Below are 20,829 nucleotides of genomic sequence, written 5' to 3' on the forward strand. Positions count from 1 at the left end.
GATTTTCCAATGATTTTGCAATTGAACGTTATATTGCAAAATATGACATGATGCAGAACAAAATAAATTTTAAAATCAGAAAATTACATTGCAAATACTTCTTTTTGAGAAACTCAGTAACTCCCTATATGTGTTGTTTAAAATACAATTTAAATATTAACAGCTGTTTCATTAAAAAGTAGTGAAAAATTATCCATATGACGATAATGTAAACAAATCTGGGAAGGGAACTTTAAAAGCTTCTGGGGCAGAGCCCTAAGGAAATTTACTTCGTTTTTCTTTTGATGGCTTATCTACAGACCGAGACCTTTCTTTGGACACCTCTACAAAGTTTCTACGCCCAGCTGTTCTCTCAAATTAGTGGAGACAATGTTTCCAATTAAATATTTAGATTCCCCCATGTTAATCTTATGGGAGGAAACCCAATTTTGATGAAAGATCCTGCCCAAACTAATAAAGATTTCAAAAAATGAAAAAGACTTTGCAAAACTACAGATCAGGGTCATTCTTTTGACACTTTAATCATCAAAATCGGTCCAAAAATGAGGGAGGAGTTCTGTTTACAAAAATCGGCTTAGCGTATTACATATATAGATGGCTCAAATTGAAGTAGTGGAACTCAGAATGGCTGAAAAATATTGAAGTAGATGTGGTAGAAAAAAATTGGATAGAATAGAATAAGGCAGAAGCTAGTCAGGTTTGCCCCATTATACAACTAAAAATTTTAATATTTCAGCTATTTCTTATTCGATCTTTTTGAACTTGGTATCGTTGAATGGGGAGTTAAAATGCTAAATAAATGTGCCCTTGACATTTATTCATAAAATCAGCCGTTATTGGGTAATTTAAGTTTAAAAAATTAAATTGGCGGCCATTTTTAAAATTTTAAGTTGAATCAAGATGATTTTTTTGACATGGGTCTCTTTTACCTTAACATACCGGTAAAACACACTAAGTTTTATAAAAGATCGGTTGAAAAAGTCCAGAGATAAAAATATTTTTGTAAAAAATACAAAATGGCAGATATCTGGGTAACAAAGCGATTTTAGAAAAATGTTATTCTTGATTTTTATTTTCAATTTTGGCCCAAGGAATCACTAGTTAAAATAAATTAAAATCTAAAAATTAATTAAAATCTGATTTCAATATTCTATTCTAAAAATGTAACGAAAGTAGGGAGACACATCTAAGGTTTAGTGAAATAATGTAAACATGATTTTACACCTTATATTTTGCACGAAAACAGAAAAAACAAATATGCAAACAAAGTGTGTGTGTCACGATGAAAACGGACACTTGTGGCGTTTGAATGCTGTACGTTGAACGTAGGATTTACCACAATGTTCACAATTGAATGGTTTGATATCAGAATGTAAAAATACATGAGTTCTCAAAACATCCTTTTTTTTAAATGAGTCTCCACAGATGTTGCATTTATAAGGTCTTGCTTTGTTGTGAGTTTTTTTATGATTATTTAGATGACTCCGTTGAGTAAAATCTTTTCCACATTCCTCACATTTGAAAGGTCTCAACCCTGAGTGAAGGATCTGGTGAACTTTGAAATTACTTGAATCTCTGAATGATTTGTCACAAATTTTGCACTTATAAGGTTTGACTCCTGTATGGACGCGTTCATGTCTTCTTAAATGAGGCACCTGTGCAAAGGTCTTAGAGCAAAATGAACATGAGTATGACTTTATTCCTGTGTGCGTATTACAATGAATGTTTAAATATTGTCTATGATTGAAGGTGGCCCCGCACGTTAGGCAAGATAAAGGTCTATCTTCAGAATGAGCTATACGTTTATGACGTTTTAAGTATTGTTTCAAAACAAAGCTCTTTGAACATTCATCACAACTGAATTCTTTTTTTTGGCTGAGTATGTAAAAGGATATGGGCTATTAGAGAGCTCTTAAATTTGAATAACTTTCTACAATGAGTGCATTTGTAATTCTTTTCTGATGCATGTGATAGAAGGTGAATTTTCATTTTGGTTCTGGTTGGAAAACGTTTTGCACACTGTGTACATGGATGGGGAAAGGTTTTGAAACCACAATCAATTTTTGGACTCGTTGGGAGTTCATTTCCAGTTTTGGCCTTACAAACTGCATATTTATTGGTTACCACAGGGTCTAAATGACTTCTGCAGTGATTAATCAAGAGGGGTTTTTGATCAAATTGCATATTACAGCTGGCACAAGCAAAATAATTGCTGTGACAAGCAGAAGCTTTATGACTTTGTAATGTTGCTTTAGTTTTTAAACTTTTACCACAAACTTCGCATATGTGTCGTACATTTGTTGCATTGAGATTATATTTCAAACCACTGATGGGTATGTCATCTTCTGAGCATGTTTTGGCAACCTCACACTTGTGATTTGTAAGCTGTTGTTTCCTTCTGTAACATCTGTTGCAATCAACACAGACAAACATCTTCAAATGTGGCTGAATATTTTTTCCCTTTACTAGTAGGAGTTGAGTGTTGAATGGTTTTTTAGAAACTTGCTTCAGGGTTGATTTTCCTGCAGAAAGACACTTTTGACCCTGAAAAACAAAATCCTATTGATATTTAATGTGAAAGTAAGTTGTAAGTAAGAGTTCAATCACTTTCATGCTATGGTATAGCGCTGTCAGCATGGCAACGGCCAAAACTTTCCCTTGCGCCTGCAAAACTCACTCCCACACTCATGAGTCCACAACAGTAGTAGGTCAAGAATATTGGTTGGTGTCAAGATCGAAATCAGCTATTCTAGATCACTTTCCTATAAAATCTCTTAATTTTCAGATAAGATAACTTATTCTGGATATTTGTTTACATCTAGTTCTCTATGGGATTCATAAATAAATAAAAATCACTTTATTGTCACATATCAACGTTATTCCAAATATTGAAGCTACTAAATACCCCTGACAAAGCAAATATGCAGAATAAAGAAATCTTAATTTACCTTGGTGGATTTCCACTGAAATATTCACTTGAAATTGTCAGATTTATTTCTTATTTAAAAACTATGTATTGTACCTTTACCTTCTGTCGTGAACTTTAACCAGAAAAAACTGGATTGTTCATGTCAATAAAAATTAAACTAAAATTCATACATAAAATTGAATATGAAAACATTTAAGTAACATTAATATTTACAGAGCACAAATGGCAAGCAGGTAGGTGAGTGAACTGGCAAAAAACTCATCAATTGAGTAGAAAGCCATGTCCTTTATCCACCACACCAACACACGCTCAAAGCGGTTTTTTTCAAACAGCTCAACGTCAGTTGGAAGCCTGTTGAACATCTTCAATGCCAAGTCCGGGAAGTGCTTTAAAGTCTTAACTAGCCTGCGTCTTGTGATGTCAAAATTAGATCTGCTTCTTAAGTAGTGGTCAAGAATTTCGCTTCTGGTGGTGAAGGAGGCTTTATGTCGCCCAACAGTTTTACGGGATCAGCAGCTATGTGAATTTCTATTTCACTGAGACTGCAGAGTAGTAACTGGGTTTTTGACTCGTTCAGTTGTAGCGTTTTACTCTGGAACCATGTCTTGGTTTTGTTGAAAGCCAGTTCCTGGTTGGCAATCAACTCATCAAGATTTCACCTCCTACTGAGAAGAGTGGTGTCTTCGCAAATTATCACTCCCCTCTCAACACTAAGGTTGTAGATGTATAAAATGAACAGTAGGGGACCCAGCACTGAGCCTTGCGGCACCCCATAGGGTACAGGTTGAGTAGCCGATGTCAGGCTGTTAATAGCCACACTGCAACCTCCATTCAAATAGGACTCCAGCATACTTGCCACAGAAACCATAGGAACAAAGTTTGTCCAACAGAAGGCTATGCAAAACACAGTCAAATGCGTTTGTTAAGTCACATAGTGTTAAAAGAATCAAGTCTCTATTTTCAAATGCGTCTAAGACTTGCTTGACAAGGTCCATAACTGCTGAGGTGGTAGATTCCCCAACCTGAAACCATTTTGATTGCTGGGCAAAAGGCTATTTTCCTCATAAAACTCCACAAGTTGTTTTTTCATATTTTTTTCTATTATTTTGCTTAAGACAGGGAGTATTGATATTGGTTTATAGCTACTTATTTCTTTCAGCTCTCCCTTTTTGAAGATAGGAACCGTTTTAGAAGACTTTGGCGCATCAGGAAAATAGCCATCGGCATGACAGGGCGTGACATAAGTAAGAGGGGATATTATAACAGGAGCTACTTTCTTAAACAACGACACTGACATTACATAGACATCGAGGCTACTTGAGTCCTTAGAAGCCTTTATTACACTCAAAACATCAGCTTCGGTAACTAAGTTCCATTCACTAAACCTCACTCTGTTGGCAGATTGCTTGGGCCTCATTCATTAAAATTAAGATTCATTAAAATGTTGTCATTCGTTTTTTTTTCAATTTTGAAAACAGGCTCCCCAAAATATCTAAAACTCGATTTTAAATTTGTGTTTCAGGGTAGTTCACAAATGTCTCGTTCTTCTTCGATCACATTGTGTATACAGGTCATCATGTAACCACGGCTTATGACAGGGCTTTTGTTGTTACCGCTTGTCGTCTGTGGAACAGCCTACCCCTGCACATTAGGACACTTGAAAAACTTTCCCAGTTTGTGACGGCACTTAAGGGCGCGCTTTACCCCTGACGCGCAACCGAATGCAAGGGTTTGCAAGATTTCTCTTTTCACCTGCTACATTGAAGATAGAATCAAATTTAAGGTCTCATATTAAAGAGGATGAAATTTTCTATAGTTCTGCGTTTCTATATTTCAATTATCTTTATTACACACCTTATAAACTTGAGTTTTAGTACAAGAAAAAAGGGCCTTTTCGACTAGCCGTAACTTATTTAAAAAACGTTATTTGAAAATTTTAAAAACGCAGAACTATAGATTGGTCTTTTTACTACTATAATCCGTTTAGAGTGCGTAGCTATCATTATTGGTTAATTCGAAAAGAGTAATCTTGGAAACCTCTGCAAATTAAAAATTACCACTGTGCGGTGCCGGCGTCTAGCGGCAGCTCGGGGAAGCTCGCCGGAAATCCCCCTCTCAGCACCGCTTCTCACCCCTCCAATGCTTGATCCACGTGTTTCCATCTGTCAAACCCGGCGCTACTCTACCTCTGTGTTTAACTGTGTTTGTGAAGTTTAGAGATAGTTAAAAGTGAGTTTTTAAATGCCTGGAACTTCAAGGAAAACTCGTGTCAAACGACATTTGACACTTTCCACTAAAAGGAAAAGGTCTACAGCGAAGAATCTTGATAAGTGGCGGGAAAGAAAGAGAAATATTTGGTGAGTGGTTTGTTATATTATTGTTATTATTATTGTTAATTATGTTTAGGAATCAATATAAGCCAATTAATAAGCAGATAAAATAAGTACCGTAACTGTCTTTATAGGTTTGAAGGTCATTGTCAAAATAAGGCGAACTTATGACAAATAAGGCAACAACTGTTATAAGGGTTATAGCTACCAACAGACTGTCATTGTTTTGTTTATAATCCATAGCAAAAATCTATACAATCTATATCAGCTAGTACTTTGTGCAGTGAAATATAGTAATAAACAGTGTACAAATAAATCTTAGATCTGTGTGTACCGGATAAGTAAATAACAGGGGGCCATTGTTAAAAATCAAATTATTAGTACCAGTTGTTTATACTCAATACAATAAACGCGCGGGCAATTTTTTAAATGTGTTTTAGATTACCATAAGCGGGATAACTGTATGATTAAAATACCCCCGCCGCAGCAAACCTGCCGACTAAGCGAATTTCCATTTGTCTGAATTTATTTTCAGTTAAATATATTTTAATAACATTAGGTTTAACGAGTACCTAGGTTTGCTGCTACAAGGAAACTAATAAAGTGTGTTTTTGAGTAAAATATTGATAGCTTAGTACAAAATAAATAAATTTGCCAAGTTTGATAAAAATATATCCATAAACAAGCAAACTACAACATTTGACAATATTCTCCATAAGAATAACATGGGAATTTTAAATTTACAATTTTTTAAATTTTCTCCGTTACTAATAATCGAACAAAAATACTTTTATATACTAAATTATTTGTTTTTTTAAGCTCTTTAAAAAGGTCTAAAGAGAAATCGGGAAATTTTGTGTTTTGAGGGTCAAAAGTGAGAAAAACCAATTTTTACCCCATAAAACCCCCCGTAAAGCCCCGTTCCCATGGTCCGATCGTGCTGGTTTGCGAACTCATTCAAGTTTATCCCGCTTTACACCTTTAAACCAAATTTCATCATAATCGGACAAAAATTACTCAAGTTATCGCGTTCACGGACGTATATATATATATATATATATCTATATATATATATATATGTCTATATATATATATACATATATAAAAATTTGAACGAATGGTGTTTTTGGCCTCTGGGGACATCAAAATGAAAAAGTAAATCGGTCCCGGGTCTAGGTCTTACCGTGCCACCTACGGTAATAGCTACTTCCCTATAGGGAAATTCGCTAAAAACGAAATACTTGCCTACTTAATCAATTGATAGATACTGGAAAATGTGTAACGAATATCAAAAGGTCCTTTTTAAAAACATTGTTTTTAAATTATGGAAAGTTTATTGAACCGGAATGAGCAATAAATAATCATTAAAAGGTTTAAAAAAGGTAATCTAATCATTATTTAAATTTAAACTACCCAATTTTTTTCAGCCTAGTATCTGCAAGCGAATGTCAGTCTAACGCTACTGTCTTCCATGATTTGCCAAAAACAGATGAATCAGGCATTACTTCAAAACATAACACAGTCATGTCAGAAATGAAAAACAATGATGAAATAATAGAATCTACTGATACAAGGTAAGGTATTAATTCACCCTGCCTGCCCGTTATTTAGCTTTTCATAAGGTTTATAAAGTATAGATGGTATTAAAGTATAAAAGCTCCTTCGAAAAAATGTTGGAATGCATTTTGAAGATCAACTATTTAGCTAAAACATTACCATTACTAATTAATCCTCTGCATTTAGTCGATCCTTATAAAATAACTGTTCATTGTTGCCAAACTGTGTAGGCCTACAGCTAACACAATCACTCGGAGAAATAAACCCAATTATTATTGAGTACAGTAGGTACAGACTTATCATATACCTTGTTCAGTATATATTTTTTTCAGCTTCGTACGCCTCTCCGAATGTCAGATTAGCGACAGCTTCCATCACAGTACTCCTAAAGACCATGATATAATTTCCAAAAAGGATAACGTTACTGAGGCTGAACCTACAGGAATACTAAACAATGATGATCTGCCTGATGCTGGAAGAGAGACTATTACCATCAGGTAATTAATGCATTATAAATAATATTGATGCTAGGTATTTTTTTTCCCAATCACTAACCTTATACAGTAGTATTAACTCGGTAATACATACAATTTATCTTTTTATCAATTGTACAGAGAATTAAAATATTAATGTTCTAACAGTTACTTGATAAATAATTAGAACTGACTAAAGTCAGTATAAAGTACAGTATTAGTAACTATTGTTGTTCATGTAGTTAAAACTATGTATTTAAAAATGTAAAATGTCTACCTATGTAGACTGTTTATTAAAACTACATTTGTTAATTTTAAATCGGTAAATACGTTAAATTTGATTATGTTTTTTGCAGGCGGAATGGCAGTCTTGACAGTGACAGTGACGATTCAGACTGGTTAGCCGGAATTGAGCTTCTCGCTCCCAGGTATTTTCAAAACTATGTTATTTCTTAGAAACTCCCTTTAGAGAAAAATGTATTTTTATGTAAATTATTAAAGAAAGATGGGTAATACAAACCTATTTTTTATTACTGTTAATTTTTCACAGTTTAAAATGTTATACACTACTTCTGCATGCTTAATATATTTTTTGCCCTAAAAGTAATTTACAAAATTTTAATTCACATTACAAAGACAATTAACAGTTTAATAATTAACTATTAACATTTATTTTTGAAAATAGTTTCTAAAAAAGTAGCCTAAATGAAATACATCTATGTGAAGTCTGGTCGTTGACTTTAGAGTGTATGATAATTATTCGACTACAAGTTTGGAACTTGATAAATTTGTGTTTACAGAGATGAAGAAGATAACGAAGATATCGCCAAAGAAATATCCATACATGGAAGGAGGATAGTTAACATAGATCATTTTATCAAATCCCTGCAATCTCTAGAAAACCACGAGCCTTTTGACTGCAAGTTTTCAGATATGTATTTGATAAATGACAGACGCATTGGTCTGATAGATGAATTGACATTCCATTGCAAGGTTTGTCGGAGGATTGGAAAAATCACGACGGACATATTACCTAACAATGGAAATGTAATGAATGTGAATACTTCAATGGTAAGTATTAAGACTATACGCGCGATACCATTATTAATTGAAATAGTATTGTTGTATACAGCACCAGTATATACAAGGTGATATCAAAATACCCACGTTGCAGCAGACCTTCATACTAAGTGAATTTCCAATGCATAAATGTGTCTCTCACTATTACACAAAGTCACTTAAAAAGAACCCCTACTTACCACTTACAATTCTATAAATTTATCCAAATCTATATTATTGTTCTATGTCCAACCATTGCAGGGATATTAAAATTGCTAAACACCAAATTCCTAAAATTGCCATTCATAAATCGAAAATAAATGAAGATATAAACCTAAATAACTGGAACTTGGTATGAAGCTTCATTCACTTTATTGAATCATATTGATGATTGCATAAAACACACTAATTATGCTTGTAAAAAAATGTACTTTCATCCTTTGAACGACCATTCTTATTGCGTCACATTTCATTTTCAAGGCTTGCATCATGGGGTATAAGACCAAGAAGGTTCTCTTTGTCGGGGTTCGCAACTCGTATTGTTCTATCTGTGCACGGGCTGAGTACAAACAAATCCAACCAGCTGAACATGTGTGCTATAAGAATTGGACCAAGTCATCGACGGCAATGGAGGCTGACATAATAGTGGAAGGGTTTAAAAAAAGTATCGAGATGTACAACTTGAAGTACGTGAATGTAATAGGTGAGTATTTTGTCGTAGGTTTGTCTATAGTTTACTTGCAGATAGGGTTTCTTAAAATATCGAAAATGCAGGCAAAAATTACCATAACTTTTTTTTTTAGCTACATCAATCAAATTTCAGATTTGTCTGTACATTTCTTACAACTATGAACGTTTTCGATAATTTTACCCAAAATATGAATAAATATGGAAAAAAAATTACATTTCATAGAATATGAAAACAGAGATAAGTCTCATCTCAATTTCTATCGGTCTGTCTGTTAATTGGTCTATTGTTTCATTTATATGTACGTCCACACACACACATAAGGTAAGGGAATTTTGAAGTTTGTTGATTTATGAAATGTTTTTAATAATTTTTAAAATGATTTGTGGAAGTCGTTTGTATTCGAGATTTATATATTGTTGCCTATGTTGTTTCAGGTGATGGTGATAGTAGCGTCACGTCAAAACTTACTGAATGTCAGCCGTATGGTCCACGTACACCAATAATTAAAATTGAGTGTACGAATCATCTACTCCGAAACTACATTAGAAAAGTGAGAGACATTGGTGAGCAGAGAAGAAACCAGACCGGCCCAGTCCCAGGAGAACTAAGAGATAAGGTGCTCAGTAGTTTAATGAGACTACGGCACGCAGTAACAGGAGCTGTAAAACACCATAAAAAAAATATGGAAACCCAGCGTCTTCACGAAACTGTAAAACTCCTACAATCCGACATTATCAATGGGAACTTATTGATCCTAGATACCCAAGAGGGCTACCCATCAGAGATAGGATATAAATTCTATTAGGGTCTATATCCGAGATTTAATTCATCAAATCATCAAAATCTATAATCCATAATCAACTCAATCATCAAATCCTTATTAATAAATATATTTTCAAATAATTTTATAATCCTACCGAGTTTTTAAATAGTTGCCATGTAATCCAGGATGTGGACTAGGGTCCTGTTGGAAAATAAAATAATATTAGGTACCCTTTATGTATTTGATGTGTATACTTTGCATATAGTGAAGGACAAATTATAATGTGTATTTGTACGTCATGTACACAAATTTCCTTTTTTTACTGCCAATGTCCATAATTTTAAGATGTCTAATGGTGTAGAAAAAAAGTAATAATTTTGAATAACAAACCTAGCTTACTTCGCTACATTCTACCATAGATGAAACAAACTTGTTGCTTAGTCTATGATTATACTGTACGCGACATCGGAGCGCTTACACCCAGTAGTAGCCTAGTTTGAGTTGTGTGGTTGTGTTGATGCGACGAGGCAAGGCTACCGAAAAGCGCTGGTCTACTGTGGCCGTGGCTGGCAGTGAGTGGTGCGCAGGCGGGCGCGACTGCGCGTGCGAGAGCCATCTCAGTCTCAAGCGCTGTGCAGCCCGGAGTTCGTTGCTTGCCAGTTGCGGCCATCTTGCCATTTCCCCTCTCGCCGCATCGCTCCTAGCGCTCCCAGCTCAAACGGCGTAACTGGCGTTAGCAACAACGATCGCAGGATTTCTACTGCGGGTAAAGCGCGCCCTTAAGAAGCTCTACTATGAGAAGATGGTCTCGGCTGGCGTGTCCTAGGGCTACTGTTTCTTTGCGCGTTTGTTGATGCGTGTATGTGAGAGTGTGTGGATGTGTTTTTTTTTTGTTTGTTTGTTAATTTGCATGTTTTTTCTTCATTTTCTGAGAAATGTACTTAAATTGTTAAATATGTTTATGTTTAATTAGATTAAGTTGTCCCAATGTAATATTTTTCTTTATATTTATTAATGTCATGTTAAGTGTAAGAAAGGGCCATGTGGCCCTAACTTTGCCTGAAAAAATAAATTATTTTCATTTCATTTCATAATCATCAGACCCAATAGGCGAATCTATTTGCCTATTGGGTCTGATGATGATTGGAGTGTCTAATCGAAATCGATCACCACTTACCATCTTTTTTGTATATTTACCGTCTCGTGAGTAACAGTATAAGCGTAAACAATGTTTTAAGTGTTATAAGACGTTTCTTTTATTTACTTCCCGTAAATTTAATAACACGTACAATGCTGATCAAGAAGTTACTCCAAACAGCTAAGTCCGCTGTTTTGAGAATCTGCCAATATAAATTTTCAAGTTCAGAATTTTTTTTCCTAAAGCCGGGTTTTCCTAGACACAGAAGAGGAGCGTGGAGAGCGGAGTGCGATGAAGCAATTAACATGGCATTCCGCTCTGCTTCTAGGGAAACAGTGACATTAAACTACCTAAGACAAGAGGAGTCCGCTCTCCGTAATCCGCTTCCGCGCCTAGGAAAACCCAGCTTAAGACGTTAGTATGTTGAAGCTAACCTTGTCATAAAATGTCAGAGAAGCTAGCAATGACTTAAAAATAGAACATTTTAAAAGGCTTGCAATGTCGCAGCCAGCGTCAAAGGAGTAGGTGGTTAATAAGAGAAATTCGCCAAAAGAGATTTCAAACGTAGTCAAAATCTTTATTTTACAAAAGAGGAATTACAAGAAGTTAATTTGTATAGCCTAGATAATCCATGTAGAAATTGACAGCCTTTGATTTGTAATTTTATGAAGTTCATTGTAATATTGTATTGTTGAAGTATTGAATTATTCACATTAATGGCTACTCCTACACTATACTTTTCATTACTAGTTTTAGTTTTATCTATTAGTAAACTTACCTTTGTGAAAGGTTAGAAACGACATCCATATTTTGATAAATTTACTGGAGGAACTTTTAACAAATCAAAGAATTTTTGTCCCTTGTAAAATATGGTAGGTAGCCTACTGTTTTAGGCATAGGGAACTGCAAAACCTTGCAAAACCATTTAAAAATTATTATCAGCCGCATACGCCATACCTTGTATATTTTATTCATTGGTATTTGTCTTTTTTATTTGTTTTTGTTTAGTTTTAGCAATTGTTTGATGTGAGTGGACCTGATTCTGTGGGCTTGTACCGAGAAGCGTTCAAATATAATGGTATAGAGCTTATTATGATTGAAGGATTGATAAAAAAATATAATCTGGTAGATAAGATATTAAGTAAAATAATACCCCTGCCGCTTCAAACCTGTAGACTAAGCGAATTTCCATGCCTGATTTGATTTTCAATTAAATCTATTTAAATAACATTAGGTTTTACAAGTGCCTAGGTTTGCTGCCTACAGGGTGGGTAATAAAGTGTATTTTTAGTAAAATATTAATATCTTAGTATAATATAAATAGATTTGCCAAATTTGATCCAAATATATCCATAAACAAGCAAACTATAACAGTTTACCTACTTATTCTCCATAAGAAAACAGGTAAATCCATGGGGATTTTTAATTTACAATTTTATCCTTAACCATTAACCAAACAAAAAACTTCAATATAATAATAATTTTTTTTAAGATCTTCAAAATGGCCCAGAGAAAATTTGGGAAAGTTTATGTTTTAAGAGCCAAAAAAAGAAAAACCAATTTTAACCCCATAAATCCCCCCAGAAAACTCCGTTCCCATGGTCCGATCATTCTGGTTTGCAAACTCTTTTGAATAAATGTAGGTTTACACGTTTGTACCAAATTTCATCAATCAGAGTTATCGTGCCAACTAACACACATATATATGAATTTGAACAGATGGTGTTTTAGCGAATTTCCCATATAGGGAATAAGCTATTACCGTAGTACTCATGGTAAGACCTGGACGCGGGACCGATTTTTTTTTTCGTTTTGAGGTCCCTAGAGGCCAAAAACACCATCCGTTCAAATTCATATATATATATATATATATATATATTTATATATTTATATATATATATATAAATATATATATGTGTCCGTCAGCACGATAACTCGAGCAAAAATGATCCGATTTTGATGAAATTTGGTACAAACGTGTAAACCTACGTCTATTCGAACGAGTTCGCGATCCAGCATGATCGGACCATGGGAACAAGTGTTTACGGGGGGTTTTATGGGGTAAAAATAGGTTTTTCCCAATTTTGACCCAAAAAACATAAAATTTAGCAATTAATTTCCAAAACATTTTGTAGAGCTTCAAAAAACAAATAATTTAGTATATTGAAGCGTTATTATGCGCCTAATGGTTACGGAGAAAATTCAAAAAAATTGTAAATTTAAAATTCCCATGTTATTCTTATGGAGAATGAGTAAACTGTTGTAGTTTGCTTGTTTATGAACATATTTTGATCAAATTTGGAAAATGTTTTTATTTCTTACTAACTATTAACATTTTACAAAAAAAAACAGTTTTACCCTCCCTGATGCAGCAAACCTAAGTACTTGTTAAACTAATTCTATTTAAATCGGGAATAAATGTTATATTTTTAAGTAGACATTTCAGTGTAAATCCAATCAGTCAAATGGAAATTCGCTTAGTCTGCAGGTTTGCTGCGGCGGGGGTATTTTGCTTCTAGGGACATCAAAATGAAAAAGTAAATCGGTCCCGAATACAAGTCTTACCATGAGACTGGGAATATCTTATTCCCTGTATTGGAAATTCGCTACAAAATGAAATGTTATTTACAATATTTTACATCAGGAGCTGAGTACACAATTTGTAGAACTGGTAAAAGGCCATAAGGTAGGCCTACTATATTCATTGTTTACCTTGTTCTTGCAATAAACTTATTAGTTTCACAGGTTACCGTTACATATTAGTATTTACTATTTTTATATACAGGGTGTTTAGTACTCAGTGTGAAAAAAATTTTTTGGTGTAAGTACAAAGTAAATGCAGTATGATGATGCATATAAAATGTCCCAAGTCTAAAAATTAGCTTCCCAAAGAATTATTTTATGTTTTTCAAAAATAACTATGTTTTTAAACTTAATACAGCTATTTCTCAATTACCTGTAAATGGATTTGAGTAGACAATGTCATTTTCGTGTTCTACATTAAATTTTGAATAAGAATAATACAAAATGACAGAGGATCAGTTGTAAAAACTCCATCGTAAACAGATTCAAAGATAAAAATTAAGATGTCTGATAAAAATGCAAAAAACATTGGTCAATTGCATTTGTTCACACCCTCTATACAGGAAAGTGTCGGAATATGTTAAAAACTGCGCCATTTTATAAGCTTTCCAACCATATGCTACACTATTGAGGTTTAGATATTTTTTTGTTTATTTTAGTGGTTTGAATGCAAGAAAACAGGGAACTTTTTTACTGTTTTTACTGTTCAAGCTGAAACAAAAATACAACTTTTGCTTAATACATGCTGACTTTCTATGTTTTAAATGATAAAGACGCCATGCTTTGTAGTCTTCAAACCACGAAAGCGTACATAAGCAGACAGAAAGCTCAATGGTGTAGCATATGGTTGGAAAGCTTATAAAATGGCGCAGTTTTTAACATATTCCGACACTTTCTTGTATACAGGGTGTGAACAAATGCAATTGACCAATGTTTTTTGAATTTTTACCATACATCCTAATTTTTATCTTTGAATCTATTTACGATGGAGTTTTTACAACTGATCCTCTGTCATTTTGTATTATTCTTATTCAAAATTTAATGTAGAACACGAAAATGACATTGTCTACTCAAATCCATTTACAGGTAATTGAGAAATAGCTGTATTAAGTTTAAAAACATAGTCATTTTTTAAAAACATAAAATAATTCTTTGGGAAGCTAATTTTTAGACTTGGGACATTTTATATGCATCATCATACTGCATTTACTTTGTACTTACACCAAAAATTTTTTTTCACACTGAGTACCAAACACCTTGTATATCTATACAATTATAAAGAAGACCAATCTGCCTTCTTTGTGCAAAGAGCTAGGTAAAGTAGACTGGGATGGAATCCAACATATTCATCATGCCGAAACTGCTTTTTCTGTTTTCTCAAAAGCGTACCAAGATAAATTTGTTGAGATTTTCCCGTTTAAAGTTTGTAAATTTAAATCAACTTCAAAAAAACCTAAGCCCCTAAATAACAATAAGTCATGGTATACCCCACAACTTGCAGCGATACGCTCTCATTATGATTCTAGTTCACGATCATTATAAACTTTCAGAGGAGGAAAATCAAAAAGCTCGCTATTACCTGCTCTATACAAAAATAAAACAACACTATAGTTCAGAAGTTAGAAATGCAAAGAAAGCATACAATGTTAAAGTAATCTCTGAGTCTACAAATGCCTGTAAAGCCTCGTGGGGGATTGTTAATGAACACTGCAGAAACTCCTAGCCCCATTGCTGTAGTGTCACCTGATGAATTTAATGATTCCTTTGTCTAAGTTGAGGATGACATAATCTCTACTCTGCCTTTGTTACAGCATCAGGATCCCATAGACCAACTTGATGACTTTTCCTCGAACCATTCACTAACCCATTGGAGCAAGGTGAGTGAAAAACAAATTACTAGCATAGTCAAAGGATTCAAAGATTCAACTTGCCAAGATATTAATGGCTTGTCAACCTCCATAGGTACTTAAGAGTACAATAGATGAAATAGTTAAACCACTAACCTTCCTAATAAATTTATGTTTAAGCAATAGTATTTTTCCAGACTGTCTCAAAATTGTGAGAACCATCCCAATCTTAAAAAAGGTGACCCATCTATGCCATCTAATTATAGGCCAATCTCTATACTACCAGTCTTCTCTAAGATCTTTGAGACTGTAATAAAAATCCAACTGACGGCCTACCTTGAAAATAATAACTTATTTTCCGAGGCTCAACACGGTTTTAGGCGTGGGCGTTCTACGACCACTGCATTGACTTTCCTGGTTGAGATAATCACTGAAGCCTTTGAACAAAGCGAATCGGTCCTTCTGAGACTTGCGATCTCAGCAAGGCTTTTGTTGTTGTAGTGAGTCATAATCTGCTAATAGCAAAACTAAGAAAGTATGGAGTTGGAGGTGCTGTCCTCGACACCTTGTCCTGCTACCTGGCCAACCGCAAGCAGGTTGTCTCCCTGAATGGTGCTTCGTCTTGCATTAGAGATGTTCCACACGAAGTACCTCATGGCTCGGCGCTAGGCCCAATCCTCTTCAGTTTGATGATTAATGACCTGTGGCTTAATGGATCCACCATGTTATTTGCAGATGATACCACCCTCATATCACAAGGGAAAGACATTGGACATGTTCGGACAGAAGCAGACCACCTACTGAAGCACGCCAAGGACTGATTCAACAAGAACCGACTCAAGCTAAATGAAGATAAAACCCAATCGCTGCTGTGCACCCTCAAGCTTGATATACACAAAGACCAAGCAGTGTAACTTCTAGGGTTTTGGCTGGACCCCAAGCTAAGTTGGAATACACACATAGATAAGGTATGTCCTAAACTTTCCAGAGTACTATGTCTTTTACGAAAGCTTCGTCATGTCATCACGAAGCCCTATCTACTGAATGTGTATCACGCTCTGTTTCATAGCCATGTCACCTATGGCATAGCGATGTGGGGACACGCACCATTAACTCAGGACATCCTCCTCTTATAGAAGAAGGCATTAAGAATTATTACATTCTCAGAACCGAACGACGAACATTGCAGGCCCCTCTTCATAGAGTTAGGAATTCTAACAGTGCACAGCCAATATTTTCTGAGCATTCTTCTACTCCTAAAAGATAACCTCCACCGGTTTGAAATGAGGGAAAGCCAGCATAGCTATAACACTCGGAAGGCCCAACAGCTCGATCTGCCGCGGTGTAGGCTTAGGCACTCTATCAAAAGCTACACTCGCTCAGCAATTAAAATCTTTAACACACTGCCCAAAAGAGTGGAGAGTTGGACAGAGCGAAGTTCAGAGCAGTACTGCAGGGCCATCTGGTAAATAGACCCCTCTACTCATTAGAGGAATTAAAGGAAGTACCTCTGAAAGTCAGTTGAAACAGCACTCCATTAGTTTAGGTATAAAATCGCCACAGCCCACTAAAAATTAGTTTAAGGGTTTCTGTAAGAAGTTTATAAATACAGTAGACCCGCTCTTAACCGACCCTAATGGGACCGGACCTAGGTCGGATAACTCAAAAGGTCGGATAAAACGGACAATCCCTAAAATAATAACATAATGAAGTGCTATTCATTTGGAATTATATAATCATTATTTTGAAATCATAACTGCATTATTTATCAAATAAACTACTCTTATCTCCTTTTTCCTATTGATAGAAAAGTCACAAATAAACACAAAACACGGTTAAGTCAAATAGGCCTACTTTCAGTGGAATATATTATAATACCTGGCAAGAGTCAATAAAATTCATATTTTAATAACTTTGGTACTGTAATTTATTAATTGATGCTTCACAAATCCTTCGTAATACGGTACAGAACCTTTTGTCAAAATTGAAGATACAAGCAACCATTTTGTTACAAGACAGGACGTTTATTTATAGCCTCTCATTGGAGGCTCGAGGCACAAAAACTATCTTGACCTTGGAGTTGTTAACCCCCCTTCCTGCCCTCCCTACAAGTTGCGTTGTTTGTTTACTCCAGCGATAAGATAATCAGTTCTCAAAATCGTAACACACTTTATGATGTTATAAATTTGCCGCACAGATAACAAAAAGATCAGATGCGCTTGAGCTACGAACAATGATGACAAACTGACAATAGGCTGTGCTATATTTTTTGTGATCAACACAAAATAACTTATTCTTAGTCATATCCTGTGGAGATAAGCGTATGGTTCGGTTCTCATCGCCCAGCGTGGGAGCGGAAATGCCGAGATTCCTAGAAAGCGGCGGTTAAAACGAGCTGCTCTCAAAGCAAGGTCGGTTAAAACAAACTGTATTATTTTACGATCGAAGGAGGATAATCCGATTATCGGTTAATACGAGGTCGGTTAAGAGGGGGTCTACTGTATTAGATTTTTTTTATATATGTAAATAGTATGTTAACGTTCCTCTGACGCAATCTATCCGACATCGTCGGTCAATAATTAAGGACACAAGTATACAAGTAAGTAAACAAGTATAAATACCCCCGCCGCAGCAAACCTGCAGACTAAGCGAATTTCCATTTGCCTGATTGGATTTAGCCTATTTAAATAGAATCAGTTTAACACATACTTAGGTTTGCTGCAACAGGGAGGGTAAAAGTGTTTTTTTTATGTAAAATGTTAATAGTTAGTAAGAAATAAAAACATTTTTCAAATTTGGGCAAAATATGTTAATAAACAAGCAAACTACAACAGTTTACTTATTCTCCATAAGAATAACATGGGTATTTTAAATTTACAATTTTTTGGAATTTTCTCCGTAACGATTAGGTGCATTATAACGCTTCAATATACTAAATTATTTTTTTTTTTTAAGCTCTACAAAATAGTTTAGAAAGAAATTGCAAAATTTTATGTATTTTGAGTCAAAAATGGGAAAAACCCATTTTTACCCCATAAAACCCCCCATAAACCCCCGATCCCACGGTCCGATCATGCTGGTTCGCGAACTCGTTCGAATAAACGTAGGTTTACTTGTTTGTACCGAATTTCATCAAAATCGGATCGTTTTTGCTCGAGTTATCGCGCTAACGGACACATATATAAATATATATATATATATATAAATATATATATATATATGAATTTGAACGGATGGTGTTTTTGGCCTCTAGGGACCTCAAAACGGGAAAAAAATCGGTCCCGGGTCCAGGTCTTACCATGAGTACTACGGTAATAGCTTATTCCCTATATGGGAAATTCGCTAAAAAATATTAATATTACCAAATTAATTTTTAAATATCAGATATTTAGTGACTAGTTTCAGCTCTAGGGCCATTTTCAAAGTAAACAAAAAAATAAAATAAAAATATGCAAATAAATAAATAAAATACGATATATTATAAAACTTGTTACATAATTTTGTCTTTACTGATTCATTTATATATTCATTTTCATTAATATTTTCTCAATTTTGCTATTATGGGATTATTTAATTAGAGTATCACTGTGTTTAAAATATTATCTTGACAAAGAATTTTTACTTGGATACTCAGTTTATCAATGTTGAATTTCCTATAATATGGGCATCCCTATGTATCGTACGAAACCAGGGCTTGATGAGCTAGTAGCATTGCTTATCAGGGTACAAATAAAAACGTGTTATATATAGGCCTATTATATCGATATCTATAAAAGAGGAACTATGTACAGTAGTCGCAGCTATTCTGGGCGCACGGCCGCGCTAGAGCGGGGGGTGTAGAGGGGAGTGTTTATTGCTCATTTCCAAAAACATCTGGCTTACACGGCTCTCTAGGGTTGTTCAGCGATGCTGTGGGGGTGAGCGAGCCGTTACTCTCAGCACGGCTAGTACACAAGGGTCCGCGTGCCCAGACTAGCTGTATGTATGTGTGTATATATGTATATACGTTATTGACTCCAAAACCGCTCCACAGATTGTAATGAAACTTTCAGGCATTATTAAGCACCTTTCAAGGATGGTTTGAGTAAAGTTTGGTGCAGATCCGTCAAAAGGGCTCTGCCCCAGGGGGTTTTAAGTGGGCCAATGTCAGACGGACTTTTTTATCTACAATGTTTACAAATAAATATAATTTAAAAGCAGATGTTTACTTTCACCAACTGTTTTGTAGGTTTGAATAATCACAACATTCTGTATTAGCATTAGTCATGATTTGAAATAGTGCCACAGTGTTTCTACAGAGTGCAGCACAAAAAACTATTTTACTTTTGAAAGAGTCCAAATGTATTAAACCCCAATCGGAGCACACCTGTGCACTCAAAACCGTTTAAATTCTCCAGTGTTAAATATTAAAAACATAAAAACCTTTATCAAAAGTATTATAAACAATAAAAGGGATGACAATGCCTTAATATTTTTATCTTTCGTTCTATACCCACACAATCTATAAGTATAAAAGAGGATGTTTGTATATATATATATTTGTTTGGCAGTGATAAACTCAGACACCGCTGAACCGATTGCCACGAAACTTGGTACATACGTGTAGAATTTCATGGAATAGGTTTATACACCATTAATTTCGTGATCCGTCCAATCGGCGCCGCCCCAGTGGCTCTGGAGTTTCCCATGTTAACCTTATGAGAAATGGAATTAATGAATCTTAACAGCTGTTTCAATTAAACAAGTTGGTTCTGTTCTATGATGTTCAATAGCATTAAAATTACAAGGATTACCAACAGGGTGCAGCACTATTATTTCTTTTACATTTATGACAACAGCTAATTTGCAACCAAAAGGTGAGTGAGCGTAGCGAACGAACTTCAACCTGGAGGCGAGTTAGCGTAGCGAACGAGCTAACCTGAAGGCAAGTGAGCGCAGCGAACGAGCTCCAACCTAAAGGTGAGTGAGCGTAGCGAACGAACTTCAACCAGGACGTGTTTGAGCCGAATAGAAAGACCAAAAATATTGTCTACCCACTAGCTTTAATATAAGAGCAATAATAAAGAATCGGTTATCCTTTGTACTATATGTGTTTCATTAGTTGTCGTACGTATTTTAATTTAGTTATAAGCACTTCATATACAATAAGACAATTAAACGTCACGGTACTTAAATTATAAATAGTCAAAGGCAAGACAACGTCTGCCGGGTTCAGCTAGTCTAACATAAATTTTTAAGTGAATAATAATCGTGCGTGCTATCTCGGGTATTCAAATGCCTCTCAATTTGTCATCAACCCACCACATTACTGTCATTAAAAGAAGGAACTCCAATAATACTAATGCGAATCTTAAATCCACTTAAGCTGTACGACATTACCAGACTAACGGTTTAAAAAAAAAAATGACGTCAAAATTGATTAAAACAAAAATTATCCGTGGTAGGTTTAAGGGAGAAAT

At 34.9% G+C, this 20,829-nt stretch overlaps 1 protein-coding gene across 9 annotated transcripts in view; it reads right to left on the reverse strand.

Moving 5' to 3' along the window:
* LOC128987071 (oocyte zinc finger protein XlCOF6-like) overlaps positions 1-20,829 on the reverse strand; it is a 74,218-nt gene that overhangs the window by 41,650 nt on the left and 11,739 nt on the right. The window contains exon 5 of one of the 9 annotated variants that reach the window (XM_054407761.1): positions 1,748-2,544. The exons of the other annotated variants lie outside the window; for them this stretch is intronic. Within the exon in view, the coding sequence (XP_054263736.1) occupies positions 1,852-2,544 (693 nt within the window). The 3' untranslated portion in view covers positions 1,748-1,851. Of the gene's footprint in view, positions 1-1,747; positions 2,545-20,829 lie in introns of those variants that run through there. 9 annotated transcript variants of the gene reach the window in all.

The sequence above is a fragment of the Macrosteles quadrilineatus genome, unplaced genomic scaffold (assembly GCF_028750875.1).
Source record: "Macrosteles quadrilineatus isolate MER2022 unplaced genomic scaffold, UCM_ALF_1.0 Scaffold_2__2_contigs__length_208266976, whole genome shotgun sequence".
Taxonomy (NCBI): domain Eukaryota; kingdom Metazoa; phylum Arthropoda; class Insecta; order Hemiptera; family Cicadellidae; genus Macrosteles; species Macrosteles quadrilineatus.